The sequence below is a fragment of the Pongo pygmaeus genome, chromosome 15 (assembly GCF_028885625.2).
Source record: "Pongo pygmaeus isolate AG05252 chromosome 15, NHGRI_mPonPyg2-v2.0_pri, whole genome shotgun sequence".
NCBI lineage: Eukaryota > Metazoa > Chordata > Mammalia > Primates > Hominidae > Pongo > Pongo pygmaeus.
In genome coordinates, this window is record NC_072388.2 from 68,249,139 (window position 1) to 68,262,407 (window position 13,269).

Sequence of the window (13,269 nt, forward strand, 5' to 3'; positions counted from 1 at the left end):
CTACAAGGGGCAATATTGGTCAAAGATGTGTGCATTTTTAAGGGCTTTGAGACATAATAGCACACTGCCCTTCTGAGAAGCTGTGCTAATCTATGTTCTCACCAGGAAGGTGTGAGAAGATTCAGTCTCATAGCTGTTGCTGACACTGGGCATTATCATTAAATTAAGTGTGTGTGTGTGTGTACAAATGTACATACATGGTAAATAAACATTGGTGACTCTGATACGTAGTTCTTTAATCATTACTGAGATTAAACACATTTTCATATTTGTGTTTAATTTGCCTCTCCAAAGCACTCCCTTCCCTGTAATTTTGGGATTGATTATTGAGCATACGTTTTGGTCCCAGGCTCTCCTGAGGCTTTCCTCTTTCTGGACTGAGGGGCTCTGTTTCTCCAGCCTGAGCTCCCCCCATGGCTCCCCCATTCTCTATGTCTCAGGCCCAGCCTCCAGGGCAGAGGCTCCCAGAGCCACTTGGAAGAACCCCTGGGGCTGAGGCCCAGTCTTCCCAGAGGCCACTCCTGCTCACCTCCCGCTGCTGGCCAGGCTGCTCCCAGGCCCCTTCCCACGGAGACCTCGGCGCTCCCAGAGCTGATGGGATGCTGATGTCTGGCAGAGGGTGTAGGTAAGCCTCGGGGGAGCAAAGCACAAGCCTGACTGCTGCCTTTTCTCTCAGGGTCCCTGTGAAGGAAGCACTCCCCGGCATCATTAAGCAGGGGGTGAACTGCTTAGAATCTCAGGGCCAGAACACAGCTGGTGACTTCCTGCTTGGAATGGGGATCTGCAGAGGGTCTGCCAAGAACCCCCAGCCCGCCCAGGTAAGGACCTCGGGTAGGAATGGGAGTGGGAGAGAGCTGGAGGCACTGTCCAGGAGTGGGGTGAGGGATTTCCCCTACTCATTTTCCTCCTCTGTCTACATCTTACACAAACCCACTTTGCCAGGGGCCCCTAGACCCTGCTCCTACACATTCATATCCCCTTTCCAGCCTGTCACTTGGGTATCCTGTGTGCACCACCTGCTTTGTTCTTGCCGAGGGAGAAGAGCTGCCCAGATAGTGCCCAGTTCTCTCCTGAGATCCAGCTGGGGTCGGCTCATGTGACAGGCAATGTCCAAGACTCCTGGGCGCACATGGGTGCAACATATGAGTGTTGCACCCACATCGAAACTAAAGCAGGTCATGGAGACTCCAGTGAGGACCAGCTTTCAGCTGCCTTGGTTCCATGTCTTGTCATTCTTTCTCATCCCCCACAGTCCCTTGGCACAGCCCCGATTGCCCTCTGGCCAGCTCCAGCTAAGCTCCCCCACCCCAATATTTTATTACCAAAAAATTCAAACATATAGAAAAATAGTAAGAATTATGCAGTGAATACCCATACACCTACCCTAGCTCCTATAATTATTTGTAGAAATCTTACAAAAATATGCCGTGTTTTTGCTTTATCCCCTATCTACCCATCTCTCCACCCATCGCTGTACTTTTTGACTTGGCCTTTCTGCTCCCTGCCTTGCAGGCATGGCTGTTCAGTGACCACCTCATCCAGCAGCAGGGGAAGTGCCTGGCTGCCACCTCCACCTTAATGTCCTCCCCCGGATCCCCAGTCATACTGCAGATGTGCAACCCTAGAGAAGGCAAGCAGGTGAGTCTCCTTGCCTCTGGCTCAGAGGCCCAGCAGCCCCAGGGGACCATGCCTCAGGGTGGCAGACCTTGGCAGGAGAGCCCCTGGTTGACTCAAATAAGCCCTTCAGAACGAGGATCTGGGGGGAGGGGGAGCAAAGTCTACATCTAGGTCAAGCCAATTATTCTGCCCATGAGGAAATACTTCTTTGGGTAATTATTTGTTTAATGCCATCCTGGCAGGCTGTGAGCTCCATGAAGGCAGGGACCACTTGTCTTGTTAACACTGTATCCCTAGCTCTTGACAACCACCACAGTTCAAATAAGTGTTAGCTTTTACTAACAGCCTGTGCTAGAAGTTTGAAATAGATCATCTCATCTAATCCTCCCAGCCACCCAGTGACGTGGGTTCTAGTACTACCTCCATTTTATAAGTGAGTAAGCTGAGGCTCGCTGAATCTAAAGAATATATGTCAGATCACACAGCTGAGAAGGGGTGGAGCTGGGATTCAAACCCAGGTCAGTGACTTCTAGGCCCACAGTCTTAACCCAGCACATAGTAGATGTTCAATAAGTATTTCTTTACTGCTGGCAGACTAGGGAAACTGAGCTCCAGACACAGTGATGTCCAAGCTGGCATGACCAGCCTCACGTGAGCACTGCTTTTTCCATTCATCCGACACTCTCACCCATACTGTCACCACTAATCCTGGGAGACAGGTCAGGGTCAAGGAAGAAACTGATGCACAGAGAGGTGGAGTCACTTGTTCAGGGGACACAGCAACCAGTGACAGTGGAACCAGAAGCTGGATTTCCAGAGCCAGCCAGCTCCCTTCTGTGCTACTCCCTTCCTGTCTTGGAGGGCTCCCTCGCCACCCAGGGAATGGGACCCAAGGCCCAGAGGCTGCTCCAGCGCTTCCCCTGCTCACCCTTCTCAGAAGCCCTCCCTGTGCCTGCCACTGGCTAGCCTGCCTCAGTAGGTGCAAGCAGTGAGGAGGGTGCCTGGGTCTCTGATTTGGCCTGCATGGTTTTCCTCCTACCCCCTTTTTCTTTGCTTGGGTCAGCATGTTTTTTAAAGGATGAACAGCAGTTTGCTGTGCCATTCTGGAAAGCAGCCACATCTTCTCCCTCTGGCCTGTGTGTGTCTGAGGGATCTGTGTGCCTAGCCCACTTGCTGGACCTGTGGGACACTTTAAGCACTTTTGGATGGTGGGGGGATGCAGCCCACCCTCGGCCCTGCCTTGCAGTGGGGCTGGTGCAGTGTCCCCTGCACCTAGAGCACCCACCTCTCTGAGGGCAAATCCTTGAGCCCACACCCACCCCCTCCCGCTGAGCAATTATCTCCGAGCAAAGCCGCCACTCGATTGCCCCTCTGGGGCTGAATCACACATTTCCCTCTTTGTGCTGACCCAGCCTACAGGGTGTGTAGGAATCTCCTTGGCCCCATTCATTCTGCCCCTGCAAGTCCTGCCAGGCTCCCGATGGCACTCTGGGTGCCTGTGTCCCTCTTTTCCCAGGAGGACAGGATGAGCAGCTCTCCCACTGCCAATGCCTTCTGGAATCCAGGCCGTCCTTCTTGGTCCCCTGCTGGTCCTGTTTCCAAGGCTAGCTGGGTTTCCTGTATCCCAGAGGCTCCTGTGCCTCAGACCCGGTGTGATGGAGTCAGCAGGCCCCAGCTCAGTCTTCCCTCCCCCTCCCTTCACTCAGTCTCCTCACTTATAAAATAAGGGGCTCCCTCCCCTGCTTACCTCATAAGGAATCCGCAAGAACCAAGATGTGGAGATGGGACAGTGGGTGATGTGACATTGTTTCTCAGACAAGCCCAGAATTCAGTGGCCTGGAGAGTCAAGAAACCCTGAGATTGTGCCTAATAGCACTGATAGGAAGTGAGAATCCTGCTGTTTGGGGGGCACTTCCTAATGATTGGGCGATTCAGTCATTCGTTCTTCTTAAAACAAAATGACGGCCGGGTGCAGTGGCTCATGCCTGTAATCCCAGCACTTTGGGAGGCTGAGATGGGTGGATCATGAGGTCAGGAGTTCGAGACCAGCCTGACCAAAATGGTGAAACCCTGTCTCTACTAAAAACACAAAAATTAGCTGGGCGTGGTGGCGTGCGTCTGTAATCCCAGCTACTCAGGAGGCTGAGGCAGGAGAATCGCTTGAACCCGGGAGGCAGAGGTTGCAGTGAGCCGAGATCGTGTCACTGCACTCCTGCCTGGGTGACAGAGTGAGACTCAGTCTCAAACAAACAAAATGTCATTGGGTGCCTACCTTGTGCCAGAGAATGTACAGATCATGTTGGCCACAAGGATGAAAGGACATGGTCCTTGACCCCCAGGGAATTTACACTTTAGTGGAAGAGAAAGAAGGGAGTAAGACACTATATTACAGAAGGCTAGATGCTGAGGTAGCACCAAGCACCAAGACTCCCTGGGGTGAGGATGGCCATACTCTCTCCAGCTGGGCATTGCTGGAGGTTTGGCCTACGTGAGGTAAATGTCAAGGACTAGAAGAGCATGAAGAAACAGGAGGGGCAATCCAAAGGCCCTTGACCTTTAGGCTCTCTGCGGGGGCCATGTGGGCCCAGAGGGGCTGGGTCTCAGTCCTACCCATCACATCCTTACATTCCCACTGGGAGCCCAGGCTCCGCACCTGCCTTCCACCCTGTGTGCACATCCCCCCACAGCCCTAGCCCTATCCCTGCAGCTGAGTGGGCTCATCTCTCTCCCCCCAGCTGCTCCCTGTCTACCCACTGCCCTCAGAGCCCTCTGGGCTTCCTCCACATGGTCACAAGCACTTCTGCCTCTAATTGAAGACACAGTGAATGAGAGAAGATGGAAGAGGGGAGGTGGTTGCATGGGAGGCAAATAGGAGAGAAACCCAAAATAGACCTATCTTACTATTATTCTTCCCTGAGCCTTGAAACCTGGGTCTCTGCCTCTCATCCCTTCTCATAAATGTTCCAAGCAACACTCCATCCTCCACCCAGGCACTTCCATAATGTTCTGCAGGAGCAACTCTTCTCCCCTTTGTCAAACCCGGGATCGGGGAGGCAGCAGGAGGTGAAGGCACTGACCAGGAGCCCCTGCATGACTCTGTGATGTGAGACCTCCAGTCTCCCACCACCCTGCTGACCCCACACTTCATCCCCACAAAGAAGGCAGCTTCCTGCTAGGGGGTGTAGATTACTGGCCTCACAGCTCAGAAGCTTAGGAAGAAGAAATCATGTTTACAGAAATAAAAGATTTACCTAGGCCAGGACTGACAAGCTCAAGTGCCTACAGGGAGCTGGTGGGAAAACCCCAATAAGAGAAAAGTCGGGACCAGGCGGGAACTATGGTGACCTGGAGAACAAAAGCCCCATCTAAGGCAGAGGGCAAATCCTCAGCCCCAGCAACTGACGCCATGTAAGAAACTGGGTCCAATAACTAAATAGAAGCTAGAAATGCAGATTTGCACATGGCAACCAAGCTAAATTGTAAATAAACACAGGGGACTTCTGCTTTGCCTCCTCCTCTGATCTGGACAGGAACTTCTGCAAACTACAGAAGCAAGAGCCCCGCTGGGAAGGGCAGGGCTTAAAGCTGGTGTTAGGGGTAGGATGGGGGCAGCCTCTTACATAGGAACACACAGCCTGATTTAAATGAGGGGCATGACTGGGCATGGTAGCTCATGCCTGTAATCCCAGTGCTTTGGAAGGCCAAGACAGGTGGATCACTGGAGGTGAGAAGTTCTAGCTAGACCAGCCTGGGCAACATAGCGAGACCCAGTCTCTGCAAAAAATTTAAAAATTAGCTGGGCGTGGTGGCGTGCATGTGTAGTCCTAGTTACTCAGAGGCTGAGGCAAGAGGATTGCTTGAGCTCAGGAGTTCGAGGCTGCAGTGAGCTATGGTAGCACCACTGTAAGAACAAGATCATCCCTAAAAAAAAAGGAGGAGGGGGATGTGTCCTAGTTATATACAAGGGTTGTGTACATACATGTGGAATGAAAGTACAACATTATTTTTTTAAATCATTGTTTTCTCCTTCCTCTCTTAACCCATCTCCGTTCCTCCTAGAAATGGAGGAGAAAAGGTTCTTTCATCCAGCATTCAGTCAGTGGCCTCTGCCTGGAGACGAAGCCTGCCCAGCTGGTGACCAGCAAGTGTCAGCCTGACGCCCAGGCCCAGCAGTGGCAGCTGTTGCCACACACATGATGGTAGCCCTGGGACCTCCTGTACCTTTTGCATGAGACTTTGGGACCGGAAGGGGGTTAGGGTGGGGGAGTGCAAAGCGGGCTGTTCCCATCTCCTCACATTTCCGCCAGGACCATCAGCAAATACCCACCATGACACACGTTCTCCAAAGCTTGTTCCAGGAGGGCGCAGGCGGGCGTGCCCCGATGCCCTCAGTGCTGTCCTGGCCTTGCCCCGGGAGAGGAGATGGTCAGGGTGCTGGACTGTTGCTGGTTAGAGACTGAGTAGGTGCCCCTGGCCCTTTGTTCTCTCCCTTGGCGCTTCTTGGGGCCGGGACAATAGTGTGTGGCCCCACACTATTGTCCCCTTTGTTGCCTGGAGAGAGCAAGGACAGAAGCCCACACAGGGGTCTTTTGGGTCATGAGGCCCAGCTGTGCAGGCAGGCAGGGCCAGGGGAAATTGGGCAGTGTGGGTGGAGAGGCTGAAGGCTGAGAAGAGGGAAGGGGAGAGGGGCAGCCTGCAGGGGTAGCTAAAGAACGGGAAGGAGGTAAGAAGCCCGGTGACCTGCCAGAGATGCCAAGCCCAGGGTGGCGGTGGGTTGGGTGGGGATGGATGGTGTCTTGGCAGCAAAGGATGGGTAATTTGCAAATGAACATGGATAGAAGAGAAGCAAAGCACCAAAAGAACAAGATCTCTTACCCAGGACGCAGTCCCTTCCACACTTTACCAGCCCCAGGGTCTGAGCCTGACACTGCCTCTTCCGGTCCTGTGCCTGTGGGTGCCCACATTCTTAGCAAGAGGCTGCAGAGGGATCTTTAGGGGACAATTCGGGCGTAGTTTATTAAACCGACTCCACTTCTGTTTGGCCATGTGTCAGGCTGAGACCTCTCTCTTGGGCATTAATGAACAGCTAGTGCCCTGTCCCTGCCGCCAGGACCCACTGAAAGGACGGGTAGCCACACACATCCCTGAGTAGCCCCAGCCTCGTTTGTCATTTTTGACTCCTGCTTTCTCAACGGTTTTTGCCTCTGTCAATACAGCATCATGGGTGGTTGGAAAGAAGGGAACTTCCTTTCTGGACCATGAATAGCCCCTAAGTCATTAGGGCTCAACCTCACCCTTATTCCCCTCCCCGCTACAGAAGCCCCTAAGTCATTAGGGCTCAACCTCACCCTTATTCCCCTCCCTACTACACGAGGGATTTTCTTGAAGGGTCAGCTATTGCACTGGGCTGGGAGGCTGGCTGTGGCTCCTGTTTGTGAAGAGAACTCCCAGTTCCTTTTCACAGCCACTGAGAACACATCCACACATCTACCCCACGGCCTTGTCTTGGAACTGCTCCTGCTATCCCCACACCCTGCTTCCTCACCCCACTGGCTCTTGGGCAAATGACTGTTGGTACCAGGACCCTGGGGGTCTCCCCTACAAAGCAGACCAGCCTGGGGCAGATATACGTACCACAGGAGCCCCCTGTCTTTCATAGGCCAAGGATCCACACACCCATAGAGTTCATGGATTCCAGAGGGTCTAGCAATCTCTTGAAATTGTCCCTAAAATACTGCGTGTGTGCATACATGCATTTTCCTGGGGAAAAAGTCCATGGCTTCTAAAAGAGGTCCCTGATCCCCCAAAGGGCCTGAACCTCTGCTCTGGATTGAAGCCACTGTCTGCCCAAGCTGCCACCCCCTAATCTTCCTCCCTGGTGTGCTCAAACTGCCATCGCCTGCTCCCTCCACGCGGCCCTTGGGGTCAGCAGCCAAGTGTCTGTGGTCCGCAGCACCTCCTCTGGAGGGCTCTCCAGCAGTTTCGCCTCCTGGCTCTCACCAGCGTCCTCTCGGCAGCACTCCCGCGCCCAAGCACACCCCTCTGGACTTGCCAGCGCAGGGCCCTTCGCCCCCCAGGGCCATGCTTTGCCTGTCCTCTGTCGTGATGTTTCTTCCACAGCCAGGTGCAGCCTCAGATCCCCTGTTCATCTGGGAAGCCTCCTGCCACAGCTTAGGACAGAACTGGGCCCAGGGCAAAGGCCTCTCCCCAGAGGATGGACTAGAAGGCCTGGGCCACACTCAGGCATGGACCTTTGGGGCTGGGGAGCAGGGGCTGCTCCTGTTGAATGTAAGAGGACTGCTGACCAGAGGGCCTTCAAGAGGGTCTCTCTCTCCTTTGCTGTGGTCGGATCAGGCTCTGCACTTATCAGCCGGTCCTTTGTGGCAACTCAGCCCTATTCTGTTTTTGCTTTTCCTCTTCTTGACCAAAGCATGTGCCACTAGCTGTCCTTGAGGACCTCGTCTTTATGAAACACACACTTGGAATAAAACCACTTCTTACATGTCCACATGCACCAGCGCCTTCCTTTCTGCCTCCAGGCTTAGCCCTTCAGCACACCCTCCCCCGCCTCGTGGGGAAAGTCAGGGCCTCCTTTCTGTAAAAGTGAAACTGAACATGCTCAAGTCTAGCCCTCTCCTGCACCTGGTAGCTTGCTCGTCAGCCTCCATGCCCTGTGGTGCCCCAGGAACTCCTGACTGCTCTGGTGGGGGCCAACAGGTGGCCCTACTGCAAGGGCAGGCCTTGGACCAAAACCAGGAATCAGCGCAGGTCAGGTGGAGCCCAGGCTCCTGTGGCCTCATTATGGGATCCTACTTGGGGCTTAGAAATGGAAAGCAAATTGCTTCTCCAAATAGGTATTGCCCTGCCGCCATGCTTGCCTTTAGCCAGCCCTCTCTCCTTCCCTGTGAGCCAGCCCTGTCCCCTTGGAGCTGCCCTCCTGTGCTCTACCACACAAGAAGGCAGTGGTACAAATTCAGGCAGGACATACTTCCTGGGTAAAAACAGCAAAATAATTCTGAAAAGAGTCTTACCAGACCAGCTTTGCTTGATTGGGTAGCAGATGCTCTGCCTAATGTTCCCATGGAAACCAATGGAAAACCCCCACCATGTCTGTGATCAGAAGCTGAACCTACCCAGGTAAAAATAAACGCTGCTTCAACATACATGTGAACTGCAGTTGGCAGGCCAGCACACCACTAGCCTCTCCTGGACGCAGCCATTTCTGCCCTCAGCCCCACTTTGCCGTAGGGCTGCTGATCTGGAGTTACCCAGAACTTCTGACCCCTGGGCCTGAGGAGCCTGGAGCAAAGCCCTAGCTGGCTGCAGAGAATACACCTTGGCTACAATGTCCAGCTTGGTCTGTGCTTAGGAGCAAGTCACTGTAAAAGACCCTGGCTGCAGTCTCCATTCCCCCATCCACCCCTCCGTCCTCTCAGGGAGCACAGCCCACCACCCACCGCCTACTCAGGGCTCCCTCCTGGCGTGCTGAGCCCCATTTCCGCTCTCCATCTATTTTCACCCTCGGCCTTGGAGGGCTCTGGTGCTTGCTTCTCCTGACTCAGGCTCTCTCCTCTTGCTTGCTCTCCTCCAAACCTACCTCTCCCAAAGCCCATTTTCTGTGCCACCCAGTTTTTTCCCTAGGAATCAGCCTAGGGCCTTTAGCCAGCCCCTGGAGGAATCAGCAAAAGCCCCAGGCTGGGTATTAACAGTTGCGTCACTGGCAGGAGAGTCCCCTGAGAGCCTATGGGTGGGGCGGCAGGAGGGACTTCTGCACCGGGGCCAGACTCCCATTTGTACAGCAGGGAGCAGTTCCTGAGGATCCCTGGGCCTCTGCGACTTGGCTTCAGTTTTTACAAGGGCTCTTCCCCCAGCCCCTCAGGAAGGCTGTCTCCATCTGCAGTTGGGAGAAATAACCTGGACAATATGACTGTCCTCCCAGGGGTCCAGCACCCCAAGGCCTGCGGGGGATGTCTCCCAGCACTGCATGGGGTGTGGTCCTCTCCCACCAGGGAACAGGAAAGGAAACCTGGAAGGGAAAGGCTGGCATTTATAACGTCTGTAATTTCATTGCCAACAATGTTCTCAGTGTGTTTGGTATTTGTGTGTCCCTGTGATGGTCTGAGTCAGTGCTCCTCCAGAAGGAGGGGGCGACCCAGCCAGCTTCTCTAATGGGAAGAGGTCTTCACTGCCAGGCACTTAGGAAAGACCTGGAGATGGAGCAGGGGAGGGCCTACTCTCCTGGCCTGGCAGCTGGGCTGTCTGAGTAGCCGACCTGGACTGAGGCTCCAGAGCCATCTGAGGACACCCTCTCCTGCTGAATTCAGCCCTGTGAAGCGTGGAGAAGAGTGCACTAGGGGTGTGGACTCTTGGGTCTTTAAGACCCATTCAAGCCAGGCGCAGTGGCTCACACCTGTAATCCCAAATATTCAGGAGGCTGAATTGGGAGGGTCCTTTGAACCCAGGAGTTCAAGACCAGCCTGGGCAACATAGCGAGCCCCTATCTCTATAAATAAATAAAAATTCAAATCAATTTAAAAAAATACCCATTCAGCTGAATCCCTCACTACTTTGCCATTTGCCAGCTGTGAGCTCTTTTTTTTTTTTTTTTTTTTTTTTTTGAGACAGAGTCTTGCTCTGTCACCCAGGCTAGATCTCCACTTACTACAAGCTCTGCCTTCTGGGTTCACCCCATTCTCCTGCCTCAGCCTCCCGAGTAGCTGGGACTACAGGCACCCACCACCATGCCCAGCTAATTTTTTTTTGTATTTTTAGTAGAGACGGGGTTTCACCGTGTTACCCAGGATGGTCTCCATCTCCTGACCTCGTGATCCACCCGCCTCGGCCTCCCAAAGTGCTGGGATTACAGGCGTGAGCCACCGCGCCTGGCTGAGCTCTTGAATAAGTTATTTCATCTCTCAGCCTTGATTTCTTTACCTGTTAAATGGGGTACTCATAGCCGTAAAGGATTTTTTTGTGAAGCCTGATCGCAAAGCATCTGGCCCTTTCCAAATGCTTAATCAATATGTCATTACTATTATTAATAAACATTTTCTGAGTGCCTGCTACATGCCACTTTGCTAGGGGTGACGACACAAATGTAAACAGGACAGAAATGGTCCCCGCCCTCGAGAACAAATATTCTAGCAGAGGAGATGGACCAATCAGCAGCAACTGTGATACCACATGATAAAAGCTACAGGGGAAGGCAGGAGCTATGGGAGTAAGGAGAGGGAGCTCTCACCCAGGGCGTCAGTGAGTTGGTGCTCTCTCTCCAGAAGATGATGCTTCCAGGACAGCTTAAAATGACATTCCAGGTAATGCCTGCCTCAGGTTGGATAAAGGTTGGGCTGGATAAGGTCTGGTGAAGTCCACTGGCCACACTAGCAGAGATGGCAATTCAGCTGGCACCTTGCTGGGTGGCCTGGGCTTTTTACCCTGCAGGCAGCATCGTGGTGATGTAGACCAGCCTGTTACAACAGGAGAATTCTAGAAGGAAGCTATGGGAGCCATTTCAACCCCAACAGACACAGCCTGTGCTTCTTGAGCTAGGGACCATTCCTCCAGGGCTCGGTATTCTTCCTTCAGGAAGGTGGGTCTAGTTGGTATGGGAATTAGTGATCCTTGTCTGGAGAGAAGGGATACTCATGGTGGAGGCGTTCCAGGAAAGACTTGTTTTTGCCATGCTCTCAGGTTGCTTCTGATCCCCTCAAGCCATCTGAAAACAAAGCCTGTCTTTCAACAATTTGTCTTTCAAATATGTGTCTCTTAAGATGTGGTCCAGATAACCTGCTCAGTATCCCTGGAAGGATTGTAGACCTGTATGCTCCTGGGTCTGACCCAGACTGAGAGGCTCAGAATTCCTGTGTTTGTATTGAGTGGCCCAAGTGATGCGTTTGCACATTTAAGTCTTCAACTCCCATGCACCAGGAAGGAGAGCTGGAGGCCCAGAGAGGGGAAGCTGTGCAGGAGAGAATCAGAATGAGCTGGGCCCTGGATTGAGTACCCTGACACCCAGCACTGGACTCACTACAAGAGGGAGAAGCCAAGGGGAAAGAAGGCTACCCTTGTACTCCTTACTGTACTTCTCCAGGAGCCAGAAGAATGTAGGGACCACATCTTGGACCCGGAGGTCTGAGCCCAGCAGTGGTGGAGAGTTCCCAGCTGGGAGACCCTCAGTTGGATGGGAAACTAGGGATGGCAGGAGAGTCTGGGGGACTCTCTGGCAGGAGAACCGGGAGGTAAGAGTCTCTGGAGACAGTTGCTCTAGGGCCACCTCGATGGGGTCTCTGTCTGGGCCCCTCCCCACAGTTTGAGTCAGAGATGGCTCTCAGCATGGCAGGAGGCTTGCTCCTCTCCCCGTGGGTGGACTGCAGTTCCCACAACCCTGTCGGGCAGCTGCAGAGCTCCAGGTTTCTCTGCTCACAAGGGCAGGGGCTGCCCCTCACCCAGGATGACTCTGCCTTCCAGAGCCTTGGTCTCCATGGGGGTGGGAGTGTGGGGGGATGCTAAGGTTAAATCAGGTCACAGTAAGTTGTGGGGGCAGCAGGTGGAGCAGCTGAGTGGAGTGGTACTGGGAGCTTTCTCTTGGGTGTGCGGTGTGGCCTTGGTCCTGCAGCCATCAGGTGGGGGTTTGGGACTGACTTCTCCTTCTGAAGGATGCTGGGAAGGTGAGCTGGCTTTGGCAGTGCTTAGAGCTCCTGGGGGTTTCCCCTCCTAGAACATGCAAGCTCTCATACCTGTGCATCGTCATCACGCCCATCATCAAGCCCACAGTGGTGTGCTGAACACCTGCCCCACAAAGAACGTGGAATGCTCTCGGAGGAGCCCCGTGAACCACCGATGGTCACAACTATCCAATGCCTGACAGCAGACAGCCAGGCCAACCTCAGCTCCCACTCTCTCTTCCTCACCCTACAATCAGCCAAAGTGACCTGAGTCATGTAGTGTGAAGTTGCTTTCTGCTTTCTCTTGTTTGTGCTTTTGCTGTTTCTTCTGCCCCATACTTTGTTAACTCCATGGGTTAAATGCTACCCATTTTTCCAGACAAATAAATGCTGCTTCTGCAAGGAAACCCTTCCTGATCCCCCACCTGTCTGAAAAGAACCTCTCCAGCTTGCTTCTTCAGGGTGCTGAGTGTTCCTTCCCAGCCTGTCATCACCTTCCTCCATACGCTATGGCGTGTTTCTGTCTTCTCTAGTCTTGTCCTCTTTTTTCTGTTAGATTGTAACTCCTTGCTGACAGGAACCATGCCTGCTCCAGCTTCATACCTCCCACTGCTACAGCACAGAACCTGCTTCTCAGACTTAAAGCAAATGTTTGTTTGCTGAATGAATTAATTAAAGATAAAGCATTCTAACTGGGTTTGTTTTTGTTTTGCTTTGTCTTTTAATGATAAAGCATTTTGGCATTTAGGAATTAGTACCTTGCATACAGAAAGCACGCAATATACATTTGTCCATTTTTCCTCTCACTTCTTACAAGTTCGATATCGCCACAACTCCACCCTCCCTATTCATTAGTTGTCTCAACAACAATGTGTTGGTGGTGCTGAGGACTGACACAGATTGAGCACTTTCTGGGTACCCAGAATCTTAGTAAGGCTACCATATGCACTCCAATGAGGTAGGTTCTGATGCACTCACTTTATGGATG

The 13,269-nt window shown here is 53.0% G+C and overlaps 1 protein-coding gene across 6 annotated transcripts in view; it reads left to right on the forward strand.

Moving 5' to 3' along the window:
* Positions 1-12,973, forward strand: part of GALNT16 (polypeptide N-acetylgalactosaminyltransferase 16) — a 99,449-nt gene extending 86,476 nt beyond the window's left edge. For 2 of the 6 annotated variants that reach the window (XM_063651736.1, XM_063651733.1), the window contains 4 exons: positions 677-818; positions 1,513-1,638; positions 5,677-5,816; positions 10,390-10,680. In XM_063651736.1, coding sequence (XP_063507806.1) covers positions 677-818; positions 1,513-1,638; positions 5,677-5,814 — 406 coding nt within the window. In that variant the 3' untranslated portion in view covers positions 5,815-5,816; positions 10,390-10,680. Of the gene's footprint in view, positions 1-676; positions 819-1,512; positions 1,639-5,676; positions 9,715-10,389; positions 10,681-11,707; positions 11,856-12,334 lie in introns of those variants that run through there. The other 4 variants (XR_010123742.1, XM_063651734.1, XM_063651735.1 and 1 more) reach the window with 4 other exon arrangements.
* The last annotated feature ends 296 nt before the right edge of the window (positions 12,974-13,269 follow it).